The sequence below is a fragment of the Triplophysa dalaica genome, chromosome 5 (assembly GCF_015846415.1).
Source record: "Triplophysa dalaica isolate WHDGS20190420 chromosome 5, ASM1584641v1, whole genome shotgun sequence".
Classification (NCBI taxonomy): Eukaryota; Metazoa; Chordata; class Actinopteri; order Cypriniformes; family Nemacheilidae; genus Triplophysa; species Triplophysa dalaica.
In genome coordinates, this window is record NC_079546.1 from 24665499 (window position 1) to 24680593 (window position 15095).

At 43.1% G+C, this 15095-nt stretch overlaps 1 protein-coding gene across 1 annotated transcript in view; it reads left to right on the forward strand.

The window, feature by feature from the left end:
* LOC130421067 (polyunsaturated fatty acid 5-lipoxygenase-like) overlaps positions 1–15095 on the forward strand; it is a 45018-nt gene that overhangs the window by 12600 nt on the left and 17323 nt on the right. Inside the window, exons 2-3 of the mRNA XM_056748734.1 lie at positions 6076–6259; positions 6363–6441. Coding sequence (XP_056604712.1) covers positions 6076–6259; positions 6363–6441 — 263 coding nt within the window. The remainder of the gene's footprint in view (positions 1–6075; positions 6260–6362; positions 6442–15095) is intronic.

The window sequence follows — 15095 nt, forward strand, 5'->3', positions numbered from 1 at the left end:
ATACCATCTTAACTGCACTGTACGGGGCGAGAACGACGATTTTTAACCCACCGTGATTCGCGCAATTCGCGTCAATCAGCCGCCTCATCATCTCATGACCAGGTCTTCATTCGCGCCGCAAGTAGGTCTATCGCGTCTTTGCATTGACTTAACATGTAAATCACTCGCGCTTGACGCGCCATACGCGTTTGGTGTGAACACAACATAACGTTACTGTGAAATTACCACATCAAACGTGACGTGCTAACATTGATGCAGCTTTGAAGCCGCCGGGTTGCTTCAGGGAAAATTTATTTTTAAGAAGCTTCCCAATGGAAACATCGACAAGACTAAGGTTGTTTGCACCTTGTGCAATGCGGAATTGGTTTAAAAAAAAAACACTTTCTCTCAACAGGTAGTGGTCTAGCTTTAGTTGAAACCAGTAACTTTGTGTAGGATTCATTTCTTACTTGTCCCCTAAGTCTAATTCAGTTATTCTAAGTTGAAGAGTCTAGTCGATTGAACCTTCAAAGTTTCAGGATCCCGGAGACCAAGAATGAGACAGACACAGGGTACAGTTCAATCAGAGTCCAATTTATTTGTGTTTAAGGGCTACTATTTATATGCATAAAAGTTGGAAGTAACAACAAGACATCACATTGATCATGGAAATCAACAGACTTCAATATCTCCTTATTTGGTGTAATACAGCATATATTTTATTTCCCTATTCTCCATCATCTAGAACGTTCAAGGACACTATGTCATTCTGGTTATCATGTGACCAGATTCATGTCATGTCATCCTGACCGTTGTTCAGACATGTCCCTAGAGATGTATTCAGCATGAGAAAGCTTATCTGTACGACTTCACAAATCCTGTTATCATCTTGTAGGTTATGGCCTATTTATATATAGATATAAGACAATAGTCTGAATAGTCTGTAACTAAATATATTATAAGGCAGTATGGGCCTACATTTCCTCTTAGCAAGGTCAGCAGTTGTCCTTAAGTAACCTTAGACATAATGCATGACTAATAATCATTGTAATACATTTCACACAGTAAATATGGGTTATTAGTTACTAAGTGGGGACACAGACGATATCCAAATTCTCACACTTTGAATTGAGATCTAATGTATTATGGCTCCTGTATGACATATCGCTTGTTGCTCTCTAACTCTTTGTAAGTCGCGTTGGATAAAAGCGTCTGCTAAATGACTAAATGTAAATGTACTGTAGGAGCTCTTCCAGTCTCAAGTACCACCTAAACGCAAAGCATCCCTTAGCTAATGCGAAAGTAAAGACAAGTACATTTTATTGAACATAACTTATTTTCATCACCAATTATCATAGTAGAACAGCTTTCTCAAGCAGTTTGTGATGCATTTTGGAAACAGGAGATGAGCCCCTAGTCTAATGCGCCACCTGGCTTGAGAAACCCGTTCTCAAAGACTAACTTTTAGTCATTATTTGGGTAGCAAACATATTCTGAATGCCTTCGGCAGAATTCAAATGAGCCATTTTAATCTAGATTAATCTAGTTTAATTTCAAGATTAATCTAGATAAAAAAAAAATCTATGCCCACCACTAATTAATCACCAAATGACCAAAAAAATTGTAACATGAAAACAATAATAATAATAGAGTAATAAAAGGCTTACTGTATGAAACCTCTGATAATATTATTTAGCTAAATTAAGCTTTAATTTTAATCATTGTCATGAAATAAAATCACAAATATTGATCTCCTTTTAATAACGTAAAATGCATTGAATATTTCCCTTTTTAGAAATCAATGTCCCCTATTATTTATTTAAATTAAATAAACATTTCATTTTTTTAATAGTCATGTGACTCCTTTTTGAGTAAGAGATTAATCATAACCTACCCTGTTTCCATTACACTATTGTACCCAAATTTACCTCTGGTCTACATCAGTCACCGACTTTTTCGAAAGCCGACAACTGAGACTGTCTCTGTGTGTTCAAAATGTGTGCTGCAGGGATCTTCAACCGTGACCAAGATGTGCTCGCTAACGTTGCTCACATCCCAAATGTTTTCGATGGACCTTACAGTACACTCTTACTATCCTCAAATAAATATTGGATGTGAGACTCTAATTCTAAGATGTTTATTTATTTGTAAATATATTACCACTGGGTGGCGCTTGTCTGAAACTTTATGGGCTCTCTCATGGCATGTTGCTGATGACTCATACCGAATTTCGTAAAGTTAAGTACAACATTTTGCTACATTATTTAATATGGCCGACATGGATAAACTGGATATTGTTCGTCTCGGCATGACACCGCGCAACGAGACCAACTTTTAGATTTTTGGACAAATCGTTTGGAAGTTATAAGCAAAAATAGCAATTTTTCGTAACTGCGGATCACTAGGTGGAGCTGCACCAAAACACAACCTGTTACCTCAGGTGGGGGTTGTGATGACATGTATAAAGTTTATTTAGGACAATGTAAAGTACATATATAATTATTCAGTTTTGAGTTGCATTTGAGTTTTCGAGCGATCTAATTTAATTGACTAATTAGTTTGATAATTGATGTTGTAAGAATAAGGTCTGGCAAATGAAGGCCATTGGCAAAATTACAGTTTTTTGCTGTAAACTGTAAGTGGGAAAAAAATGAAGGATAGTGAAGGTTATATTATATATTTGTGTCAGATCATTTCATGGCCAATATGTACAGTATCATGAAAGAAGTTCTAAAAAAAAACTGCATCAAATAAAAATTTAATGTTTTATTTGCATTTATTTTGGATATATTAGCCTTACTGTGGATGACCATGGCCGTCAACCAGCACCCTAGAACATTTTTGACCTAGGAAAAACCCTACCTATTAACCCATCAGGTTTAATTTGACCCTCCCTACAAGCGCGCAGTGCATAGTTAAAGCAAGTTAAAGCGAAAATACAAAGCAGTCTATGGCCGACTATTTCAAAAGACTGTGACAAATTACCAGAACGATTCATCAACTGAGATTATTATGCAAGGTCATTATGATCACTATAAAAAGTGTGCGACCAAATATGTATGTTTGTGCGACCAACTGAGAAAGTGACCAGAGCTCGGATTATCCATATGATCATAGCGGGTCTGTTATTGGTCAGCAACCTAAAGGTGTGAATCTTTTACTCCGTGTTGTTTGAAGCTAATGGCTACCAAAAAAGTAACTGATAACAAATTAATTTTACCCAATACTGCATCCATTTCATCAACATATGGTGAGTTCATCAGATCACTGCCAGTCCGTCTGTTGTGTTGAGTGCACTCTCTTTTCTTTCTTTTCAGGTAGTTGATTGTCTCTTTCAGTCATCCCCTGTCTCAAAAATCTTCCTCTACTTTAGGATATTTACAGTTATAGTGTCAAAAGCTGAGTTTAGGTGTCTAAGGTTTCAGGGCCTAAACGGCCTCCCTAGAGGGGAGCCGCAAGGCCGGGTGTCTGTTGAATTGTCCTCTGTGCTATCTTCTTCTACATGTAGCGGTGATGGTGTTTTATGTGCATACCTGCCCTGCCGCCAGGTGGCCTGCGGGCAAACACCATGAAGGCGACAAGTGGCAAGAGAAAGTTCATTTGTGTCTCACGGTGCCTTATTTGCATAGCTCTGACAGTAAGGTTAATTTTGCACTTAATAACTAAATTCAGTGATGGACATAGTTTGATGCTTTAGTGTTATAACAGCTCATCAGATAGGTGCATACTGTATGAATACAACCGAGCCTAAAATCAAGGTTGTGAGGGGTATCAATGTTCACACTTTGTCCTGTTGGGGGGATGCCAGACATTCGGTGCCCTGCAGTGTGGCAGGAGACGACCGAATATTTAGCATTTTTTTGCTAATCCCCGAAAGGCTGGTAGCTGCGGGGATTGCAAAGCGGCCCTTGGAGGGTATCGAAGAGGAGTCTCTAGTTTCTCTTGGAACTTTGGGCACCCCTTCCCATGGCGGCACACCCCCACAGTCCCGGGCACACATGTCTCAGGATTTCTTCTTTTTAGAAGAGATAAAGCGCCTCAGGTCAGGTGGCCTGAGGGGCACGGTGGGCCGCTCCCCTGCCTCTGCGAGGGGAGGTGCGACTTGCCACACTCTCCCTGAGGACATCACGCCTCAGGTAGACAGGACCCACCCGACACTGTGTGCCTGGCCAGGACTGGGGAACTGATCCAGAGTGGGTGGCCGACACTCCAGACTCTTGAACACGGCAGGGTAGATATTTGACGAAAGCCTCCTCATGTCGCCTTGCCTCCCGGAACCTGGTGACAACGGTATTAACCGCATCTCCAAACAGCGAGATCGGGGCATCAAGCAGGAAGGCTCTGTCCCTGTCCTTGATGCCCGTTAGGTTGAACCACAGGTGTCTCTCCGCAGTAACCAAAGCTGCCATGGAACGGCCGATGGCACGGGCCGTCACGTTGGTTGCACGGAGAGACAAATCTGTGGCGAAGCGTAGGTCAGAAAACGCTGCTTCGTCAATAACCCCGCCAGTGCTGACATCATCCAGTAGGTAAGCCTGGTACGCCTGCAGAACCACCATGGTGTGCAGGGCAGCACCAGCCTGACCTGCTGCCTGAAAAGCCTTTCCCACCAGCGCAGATGTAACTCTGCAAGGCTTGGTGGGAAGAGAAGGCTTTTTCAGGGATGACGATGTGCCAGGGGAGAGATAGCTATCCAGCATCTCTTCCACCCTGGGCATCGCAGTGTATCCCTGTGTCTTAGCACCAACGATGGTCGAATAAATCAGCGTCGATGGCACAAAAACACGGGAGGAGTGAGGTTTCTGCCATGAGCGAGATAGCTCGCCGTGGAGATCCTCAAAGAAAGGGAGAGCCCGATTCTGGGGCTCATCCCGCCGGCAACCCGACAGATATCTATCGTCAAGCTTCGTTTGGCCCTTGGGGGCCTCTTGTTCCTGTGGCCAGTCGAGGTGGAGCCTGTCTACTGCCTTGGTTACCGCCCTGATTAGATCCTCAATCGCCTTAGAATCGCGAGAGGAACGCTCGGAGGCGGTGCTATCTAACCCCGCAGAAACAAAAGAAGCCTCATCCTCTGAACGGCTCAGAAAAAGTGCCGTGGCACGCTCCAGAAGCAGACGCGAGGACGTCGCGGTTCGGCGAATGCACGGGATCCGCCTCCCGTGCCTCAGCAAGCTCAAACCGTGAGCCCCAGGATGAGGAAGAGGCCGCTCGGTTTCCTTTGAAAAAGGCGAGCCGAGCACGCAGAACACTGAAATCAAAGACATCACAGAGTTCACACTCTCCCTCAAGTCCCTGGGTGGCATGGTCAGCCCCCAAGCATTCAAAGCAGAACTCATGCTTGTCGAAATCGGAGAGGATCCTCTCACAAGGAGGAACACATCTCCGATCTGAGTCAGTCATGGTTTTTTTTAGTTTTTCTTATCTAGGTAATATGTTCTTTCATTATTTGTTTGTGACAATAACAAAGAGGGAGAATTCTCCCTCACAACACACGCACACACAAAGCGGTCCTTGAAGACAAAAAAACCATGAAGACACGTCCGCATTCATGCATATTTATAACCGTCAGGTGCGGGTGTAATTAGCCACGGCACCAGCCGAAAAAAAAATAATTTTTGCCGTGTTGGACACACGTGCTTCATAACCGGTCGAACAAAGACTGTTCTCCCATAGCGTTTGAAATGCAGCATCGAGTGTAGCTTTTGATAGGGAACAAGGATATTTGCATATATTTATAGAAAAGGACAGTTTAGTGTAGTTTTGTCATAAGAGTTCCCCTGGATAGCTTTTGAGACTTTTCACTTCACCTTTCCTTGTTCTGAAGCTTTGGAGTCGTAAAAATCCCATGTAGAAACAAAAGGGTTATCAACACTTTCAGTGAGAGCACCAACCTAAAGGCCTCCTTTGGATTCAGGTCTTTTGATGTTGATATCAATAAACCAGGACAAAAGAGAGTTGAGGGGGTTTATTAGTCGTAATGATAGTACAAATGAGCGCAAAAGAATGATTCATCCCTCTTTATTAAGGCCTGTGTGAGAGATGTTTGTTTGTTTCCCATGCAGCATGTGTAGGTCTGATAAAATATGTTTTTTACAGAAGATCACTTTTGACATCAACGAAGAGAAGGACTTTGGAGACATTGTGCAGGTGAAAATTAAAAATGACAAAGCTGAATGGTTTTGTAAATTTGTCGAAGTGAAATCTCCCTCTGGAAAGTCCTTTAAGTTCCCCTGTTATCGTTGGATAGAAAAGAAGGAAGTGGCGATCAGAGAGGGCAGTGGTATGTACAGACTCACTTTGTTCATTATCCAGTTGTTAATAAAGCATTATTATTGATGTTATGTGTTTGTGTGTTTTATGTATTTCTTTGTGTGTTCACTTAGCTCGATTGCCTCAGGACGACACGTTGGTTTTTAAAAAGGAAAGCGATGAAGAACGTGAATCTAAAAAGGATACATTCAGGTTTGATGAAACAGTTACAGTCTTAAACAATATTTGTTTGCTGTAGATTTTCTTTGTTTTTCTCTATAGATACAGTTCAGTCTATAAAACAAATTTTAAGTCTAAACAGATCGCACTCGCTGTATCCTTTGCCACCTTTGAGGTGGATTTGTTTGAACTGAGCGGTGCATCTCCAGTGTTGTGCGCACTCGTGTATAGGCCACCCAAATACAACAAGGATTTTTTCACTGACTTTTCTCAATTTTTGGCTGAGGTTGTGCCAATGTATGACAAATATATCAAATATATGTGCCGCTAAGCCAGTTAAAAACCCTTTTAGAATGTCTGAATGAAGTGAAAGCATGGATAGCTATGAATATTTTGTATTTAAATGAGAGCAAAACTGAGTGTTTATTATTATTCAAGTTCAATTCAAGTTTATTTATATAGCGCTTTTCACAATGTGTATTGTTTCAAAGCAGCTTTACAGGGGCAAACAAGAAAAACAGAAAAGTTAAAACACAGCACAGTGCATGGTATTTATACAACGAGTAAGTTCATTCTAATAAATAACATCTAATTTCTAAATAAATAAATGAATGAATGCAGTCTCCCGGTGAGCAGGCCAACACTGCCCTGCTGTGGCGAGGAACCCAAACTCCAATGATTGATTAATGGAGAAAAAAACCTCGGGAGAAACCAGGCTCAACCGGGAGGGCCAGATCCCCTCTGACGTGTCATAGCTGCACTCAGACTGGTGACATGTGATTTTAGTTTAGCATTTAATACCAAATATTGTAACTTCAGCATTAATAAGACAAATAGTCCGTCTTTGCTCTTGGTTGGGGATGTAGTGGTCTGAGCTGGGATGGTCCGATGGTCATATTTCTCTTGGCAGCTGGTGGAATTGCCTTAGATGGAGCTGGGATGGTCAGTCAGTCTGCAGCTGTATCTGGTGTAATCTCAAATTGGGGATGGGCATCTGTCGGTCGTCTGGACATGGTGGAACTTCTTCCTACCTCGGGATGGGCATCTGTCGGTCGTCTGGACATGGTGGAACTTCTTCCTACCTCGGGATGGGCATCCCGAGGCAGAGGCGGAAAGAGAATAAAGAGAATAATTAGCGTAGCTGCTGTTCATTAACTATGCATTAAGTGAAAGCTTGGCTGAAAAGATGTGTCTTTAATCTAGATTTAAATTGGGAGAGTGTGTCTGACCCTCGAATAGTATCAGGAAGGCTATTCCAGAGTTTAGGTGCTACGTATGAGAAAGCTCGTCCACCTTTGGTGGATTTTGTTATTCTAGGTATTGTCAAAAGTCCTAAGTTTTGAGATCTCAGCGAGCGTGATGGGTTGTAACGTGATAAAAGCTCGGTTAAGTAAGTAGGTGCTAAACCGTTCAGGGCTTTGTAAGTAATTAAAATAATTTTAAAATCAATGCGATACTTAATGGGTAGCCAGTGAAGCGATGATAAAACTGGGGTTATGTGATCGTATTTTCTTGACCTAGTAAGAACTCTGGCAGCTGCATTCTGAACTAACTGTAGTTTGTTTATCGATGATACAGGACAACCACTAAGTAGAGCATTACAATAGTCAAGCCGTGAGGTCACAAATGCATGAATAAGCTTTTCTGCGTCTGCAACACATAAACTATTTCGTAATTTGGCAACATTTCTAAGGTGGAAGAAGGCTGTTTTTGTGATATTTGAGATGTGATTTTTAAATGACAGGTTGCCGTCTAATATAACGCCTAGGTCTTTAACTGTATTTGTTGGAGTAACAGTGCAGCTTTCAATTTGCAGGCTGTAATCGGAGATATTCGGTTTACTTAATTTTGGTGCTATAAGTAATATTTCTGTTTTGCTAGAGTTTAAAAGGAGGAAATTACTAGTCATCCAATGTTTTATGTCCTCGATGCACTCTGCCAGTTTGGATAGCTTAAAGGAATCATCTGGTCTTGATGAGATATATAGCTGAGTATCATCTGCATAACAGTGGAAGCTAATTCCATGTTTTCTAATAATGTTGCCGAGGGGCAGCATGTATATGGAGAAAAGCAAGGGTCCTAAAACCGATCCCTGTGGTAATCCATAATTGACTTGCGTAAGATTTGACGATTTCCCATTTAAATGGACGTATTGATATCGGTCTGTTAAGTAAGATCTGAACCATTGCAGTGCCTGTCCCTGAATACCGATATAATGGTGTAAACGATCTAGTAGTATTTTATGGTCTACAGTATCGAAAGCAGCACTAAGGTCAAGCAGGACTAAGAGTGAGATGTTTCCTTTATCTGAAGCAATAAGAAGGTCATTTGTAATTCTAACGAGCGCAGTTTCAGTGCTGTGATGCGGTCTAAAGCCAGACTGAAACTTTTCGTGCATGTCATTATTTTGTAGGAAGGTACACAGTTGAGTTGACACTACTTTTTCTAGTATTTTAGACAAGTACGGGAGATTTGAAATCGGTCTATAGCTTCCAAGTTCATTTGGGTCTAAATTTGGTTTTTTGATAAGAGGCTTAATTACAGCCAGTTTAAAGGGTCCTGGGACATGTCCTAGATTAATAGACGAGTTGATTATGTTACAAATGGGCTCAATTACAGCAGGTAGTAACTCTTTTAATAAAGTAGTCGGAATGGGGTCTAATAAGCATGTCGTCGGTTTGGATGTTGCAATAATTTTAATTAAATCTTCCTGATTTATAGGAGAAAAACACTCTAGCTTTTCTTTTTGTCTGACGGTTGAAACTAATTCTTCCGACAAACTTGGAGGTTTGGTTTTAGCTATGTTGTCTCGTATTATTTCGATTTTCTCTGTAAAAAATTTCATGAATTCATTGCTACCAAGGTGCGGCGGAATACCCAGGTCAGGTGGAGTCTGTTTGTTTGTTAATTTAGCAATTGTACTAAATAAAAACCTTGGATTGTTTTTGTTATTTTCTATGAGGTTACGGAAGTGCTCGGCTTTTGCTGCTTTTAGTGCCTTTTTGTAACAGCTTGCACTCTCTTTCCATGCAATTTTAAAGACCTCTAATTGGGTTTGTTTCCATTTTCGCTCCAGTTTACGCGTTTCTCTTTTTAGGGCGCGAGTGGTGTTATCATACCATGGTGCTATGTTCTTTTCATTTATCCTTTTTGACTTCATAGGTGCGACCGCTTCTAATGTATTAGAGAAAATAGTGCCCATGTTGCTGGTCATGTCATCGAGCAATTTTATATTCGTTGGAAAGGTAATTAGAGAAGTCAGATCTGGCAAGTTCTTTACGAAACTATCTTTAGTAGTTGAGGTGATTGTTCTACCTTGTCGATAACGAGATATACAACTGATTTCTGCAGTGCGCAGTGTACATATTATAAGATGGTGATCGGAAACATCGTCGCTTTGAGGTATAATATCGATATTGGTTAGATCGGCTCCGTGAGATATAATCAAGTCTAGGGTATGATTAAGGCGATGAGTAGGTCTATTGATGTATTGTGTTACACCACAAGAGTCTAGTAGTTCTTTAAACGCCACAGCTAATGGATCGTTAGCACTGTCTACGTGGATATTAAAATCTCCAACAATCAGTACTTTATCGACGTTAACCAATAGATCCGATAAGAAGTCTGCGAACTCTATCAGAAAATTAGTGTAAGGCCCAGGGGGTCTATACACAGTAACCAATGTAAGAGAGACCAATGATTTTTTACTTTTGTTTGGAACTGTTATGTTCAACGCAAGCATTTCAAATGATTTAAATGTATGCATTGTTCTCTGAGTAACGGTAAGAAAGTCTCTAAATATTGTTGCGACACCACCACCTCGACCAACCGGACGTGGCTCATGAATATAACCGTAGCTTGGAGGAGTAGACTCATTTAGACCAAAATAATCATTTGGCTTAAGCCAGGTTTCAGTGAGGCAAAGTATATCAAAACTGTTGTCTGTGATCATTTCATTTACAATAACTGCCTTTGAATTTAGTGATCTAATATTAAGTAGCCCAAACTTTAGGCGTTGGTTTTGCTCATTAAATATATTGTCTTTTGGTTTAATCATGATAAGATTTTTTCTCTGACTTTTAAATAAATTATTATTTGGTTGTATTATTCGGGGGACAGACACAGTCTCTATGCATTTGAAAGCAGTAACATTCTTAACAGTTGGGTGAGAAGAACACAGACTGTAGTTAAAATTTGTACTTACTAGTCAAATGGTGCGTAGCGTCTTTGAGATGTTGTCAGACAGAATTTCCGCTCCAATGCTGCTGGGGTGCAGCCCGTCGGGGCGGAAAAGCCTTGGTCGCTCCCAGAACAGATCAAAATTATTTACAAAGAGCAGCTTCTGTTCAATACACCATGACATTAACCAATTATTAAGCGTAAATAGTCTACTGAACTTTTCGTTCCCTCGTCGGTAAGTTGGAAGCGGCCCTGATACGATGATCCTCGCCGTGGGCGATGCGTTGCGAACAGTATCGACCAGACTCCTGAAGTCCCTCTTCAGGATCTCCGACTGCCGCATTCTCACATCATTCACCCCCGCGTGCAGAACTACGGCTCCTACTCTTGCATCCTCCTTCAGAATCGCAGTTACCTGCGCAGACACATCGAGAACACGGGCGCCAGGAAAACAGTGAGTGCGCACCTTACCTTCATTGAAGGAGGCGCGTACGTTCCGGACGATTGAGTCTCCGATGACCACAGCGTTGGATTTCGTCTCGCAGAGGGCGGCAAAGCGATTTCTCGTAGAAATCTCGAAGACCGGTCGCGGCGGTGGGGGAGAGGTCATCGCTCCGGTCCTGGATTTCGCCTTCCGCCGTGTGTGTGCAGGTGCAGGAGTGAAGTTCATTTCGGCTCGTCGTGATCTTGAAGCCTGGGCTCTGTGCATAGAAACACAGGGAGTAGAAGTGATAGGAGTATTACAATCACGTCGAACACTTACCGCAGCTTTGCGAGCGTCAGCCCGGGATGTTTCCATCGCCGTTTTACGTTCTCGCAGACGTGTTTGCCTCTCGAGTAGATCGTGGATCTGCTTCTCCAATACTTCCAGTTCTGACTGAAGTGCGAAGAAAGATTCATCATCTGCACTCAGAGGTAACGTTAAACACATATCTGAATCATTAGCCATTAGTGGTGTCATAATGAGAACAGTGAGTTAAGCAGTAAAGGCAATATTCAGAAACTAAAGGCTGGGAATGCTAACAGCCTGAGTGCTAATAGCGAATGATCGTATAAAACAAATCTATCTGTGCGTTATATGACGATATTTGGTATGGGATACACTTAAGGATAGGTTTAACCCTCTGTGAGTTATCAATTTACAATATAAATATTAAGAAATAACAGGAATAAACGATATATTTAGAAAAAGTTTGACGGAGCTCTGTCTCAAACCACGCTCTCTCAGCAAACAGGAAGTGATGAGGTCCAGGTGTGTCCAATCAATCCCTCCTAGTGACTCAGCTGCTGTGTGTTCTGTTGACTTGGGTTGTCTAACCCGAGACATTAGCCCTGTGGTTACAAACCTGGGTCCTTGTCATGACCGAAAGGACAAGATCCCGGATACAGGCGGCCGAAATGAGCTTTCTCCGCAGGGTGGCTGGGCGATCCCTTAGAGATAGGGTGAGAAGCTCGGTCACTCGGGAGGAGCTCAGAGTAGATCCGCTGCTCCTCCACATCGAGTGGGGGCAGCTGAGGTGGCTCGGGCATCTTTTCCGGATGCCCCCTGGACGCCTTCCCGGGAAGGTGTTCCGGGCATGTCCCACCGGGAGGAGACCCCGGGGAAGACCTAGGACACGCTGGAGGGACTATGTCTCCCGGCTGGCCTGGGAACGCCTCGGTGTCCCCCCGGAAGAGCTGGAGGAAGTGTCTAGGGAGAGGGAAGTCTGGGCATCCCTGCTTAGACTGCTGCCCCTGCGACCCGGCCCCGGATAAGCTGAAGAAAATGGATGGATGGATGTTACGAAACAGCTTTATATGTTAAAAAACTTTATGAAACCTGTACGATTGCTGGTGGAGTGCATCGAGCATAGAAATACTACGTAATATGTCCAACTAGTTTTTTGACAAGTTGACCATGCGATTAAAATTGTAAAGTCAGAATGCATGACACATCATTGCAGCAGCCCTTTAAAATTGGTGTTCTTTTTGGACCCAGCCACAACATCGTCTGCTTCCTGTTTCGCGACGGTGATATGGGGATCCCCATGGACATTATTCCGTTGCCACCCAGGTCCCGTCACGCTCACCTACCCAGTTTCCGATGGGTGGCCGTAAACCATGCCATAGCGGATCTACACACCAGCGTAAAGAGGACGAGCCACCACGAGCCCTGGGTTCCAGTGCACCACACTGCCTTCCACGCAGTGCTCGCAGCTGGATTCTTGGTACCTGGATACGGAGTGCGGTGGCAAGGCGTGCTCCACCCTGGTACCTTTTTCCCGAAGGTGCATGAAGAGTTTGCGAAGACCTGGAATGCCTCCTTTTCGGCGTGTACACATCAGATGAGCTCAGTCGCCCTAACTTCCCTCGACAGTGGGGCAGCTAAGGGCGATGTACCCCAGGTCAAGCATGGGGTCGCAGTGCAACTATGCCCGCAGACCACCCCCCACCTAGAGGGAACAACCATGGCTCCCTTCCAAGGCATATAAAGCATATTTTTATCTCTGGTGTTGAAAGCTTACACTCCTGTGGGTCAAGCTGCTTCTGCGCTTCATGCCATGACCAGGCATTGAAGAAACTGGACGAGGGAAGGCACGACCTAGCAGTTATGCAGGTCACTCTCCGGGCGACCACGATTTTCACTCAGGTGGTCCAGGAGAGCCACCTTTGGCTTTATCTTGCGCAGGTGCAAGATGCAGAGAAAGTCCGCCTGATGGACGCATACTTTCATGTCTCGATTCTCAGGTGGCACAAACCATTTCTTCAGTTTGCCTTCAAGGGTCGAACATACCAGTAAAAGGTCCTGCCCTTCGGTCTGGCACTGTCTCCCCGTGCCATTACATAGGTCGCTCCCTTCAGGGGCAATCCCCTTCCGTGTTGTGTTCAAAATGCGCCCTTTCCCTGCTATAGCTTTTCTACCTCCTCCACAGATGAAGTATAAGCATTCCATCTTTCACTAAGCAGTTTCGAGGTCCGTCCGGCTCTTGTTCCAGGCCCAGGATAAGTGAGTTTCCCTGACGAGGTGAATTCCTATACCTGAGCTAGTGCTCCACACGCAGTGACTTTCCTTGTTGGGTAGTCTCGTCTGACGTTCCTCACTCTTCGGTTGACTCCACCACTTCTGTGAACCCCTGGTTGGGGCCCCGCACTACTACTCCCATGAGATCTTCCCACTCGTGGGACCGTGTATTGGTATTCCACATATATTCTCCTTATGGCAGATGTGGTCTCCGTATCGTTCTCCCATCAGGCCACTGCCTGTACAGCTGTTAGTAAGAGCCTCTCGTTGTGATTCACACAATTGATGACGTACTACACCACTGGAAGGTTACGATAAGCATTGCGCTCACTTGTGACTCGCCAAGGCCGGATCAGTTTTCGCTCTGCTGAAACTCGTGACGCGGCGCTATGGCGGTAAAGAAACCCCATTCTGATATTTCGACACAACGTCGAGAGACCGACAGAAAGGGAATGTCTTGGTTTTCTATGTAACCTCAGCTTCCCAATAGAGGGAACAAGACGTTGTGTCCTTCATGCCACAATGCTTTGCCGTCCGGTACAGCGACCAAGAATGCCTCTAGGGTTCCTCAGCCCAAAGGTGAATGAATGGGCATGCCATCTTCTTTTTTATACCCATATATACGGGGAGGAGAGTGATATGCCATGCCATTCGTTAAGTTTATTAGCCTTTTAAAATTACAATCAAGAGATGATAGGTTCTCAAGATCAAACTTCCCTCCATCAGGGAACTGAGGGTACATACGTAACCAAGATTGTCGAGTGAGGTCCTCAGAGCCGGAAACAAAGCTACAAAATGAACTAATTTCAAATTTGATGACTGCTACAAGTCTCAAAATAGTTGGGACAGGGTCATGTTTACCATGGTGTAGCATATCCTCTTCTTTATTAGAACAGTTTGAAGACGACTAAGCTGACCAGACAAGACAAAATTTTACTGATACAAATTCAAGAGCGCGTTGCGCCAATCAGAATTGGAGAAGTTACGTTCTTCATATGTAATCACGCTGAGCAATTACCCATTGCATCATCATTCGATGTAGTGCTGAGTACAACTTTTCATATCTTTATCTTTGCTTTCATCACACTTTGTTGTAATTCATTAAACTTATATATTCACTCTCAACATGGACAGTAATGAAATACCCCTTTCCACCGATTGGTCAACCATCATGAGTTCTGCTCAACAGAGTAATAGTCAACTGCTTCCACATTTGTACAGATTGTCAAAGCTTTTATTAATCTCTTTCTCACCAAACAATCACTCTAAAAAATTTAAATAAAAAATCAGCTGTCAATGCAGGACATTCAGTCTATCATGTGCAATAATTAGCTGAAATCTTCAGGACGATTTTTGGAACTACTGTAAGAGCGGTTTCACATTAGCACTTTTTGGGTGTGGGTCATGTGAACTCCAGTACACTTCGCTGCTGATATGAATGCAATTGTACCAAATTGCAGAAGTGAACCGCTATTAATGACGTATTCTTTGGTAAAAATGTATGGTT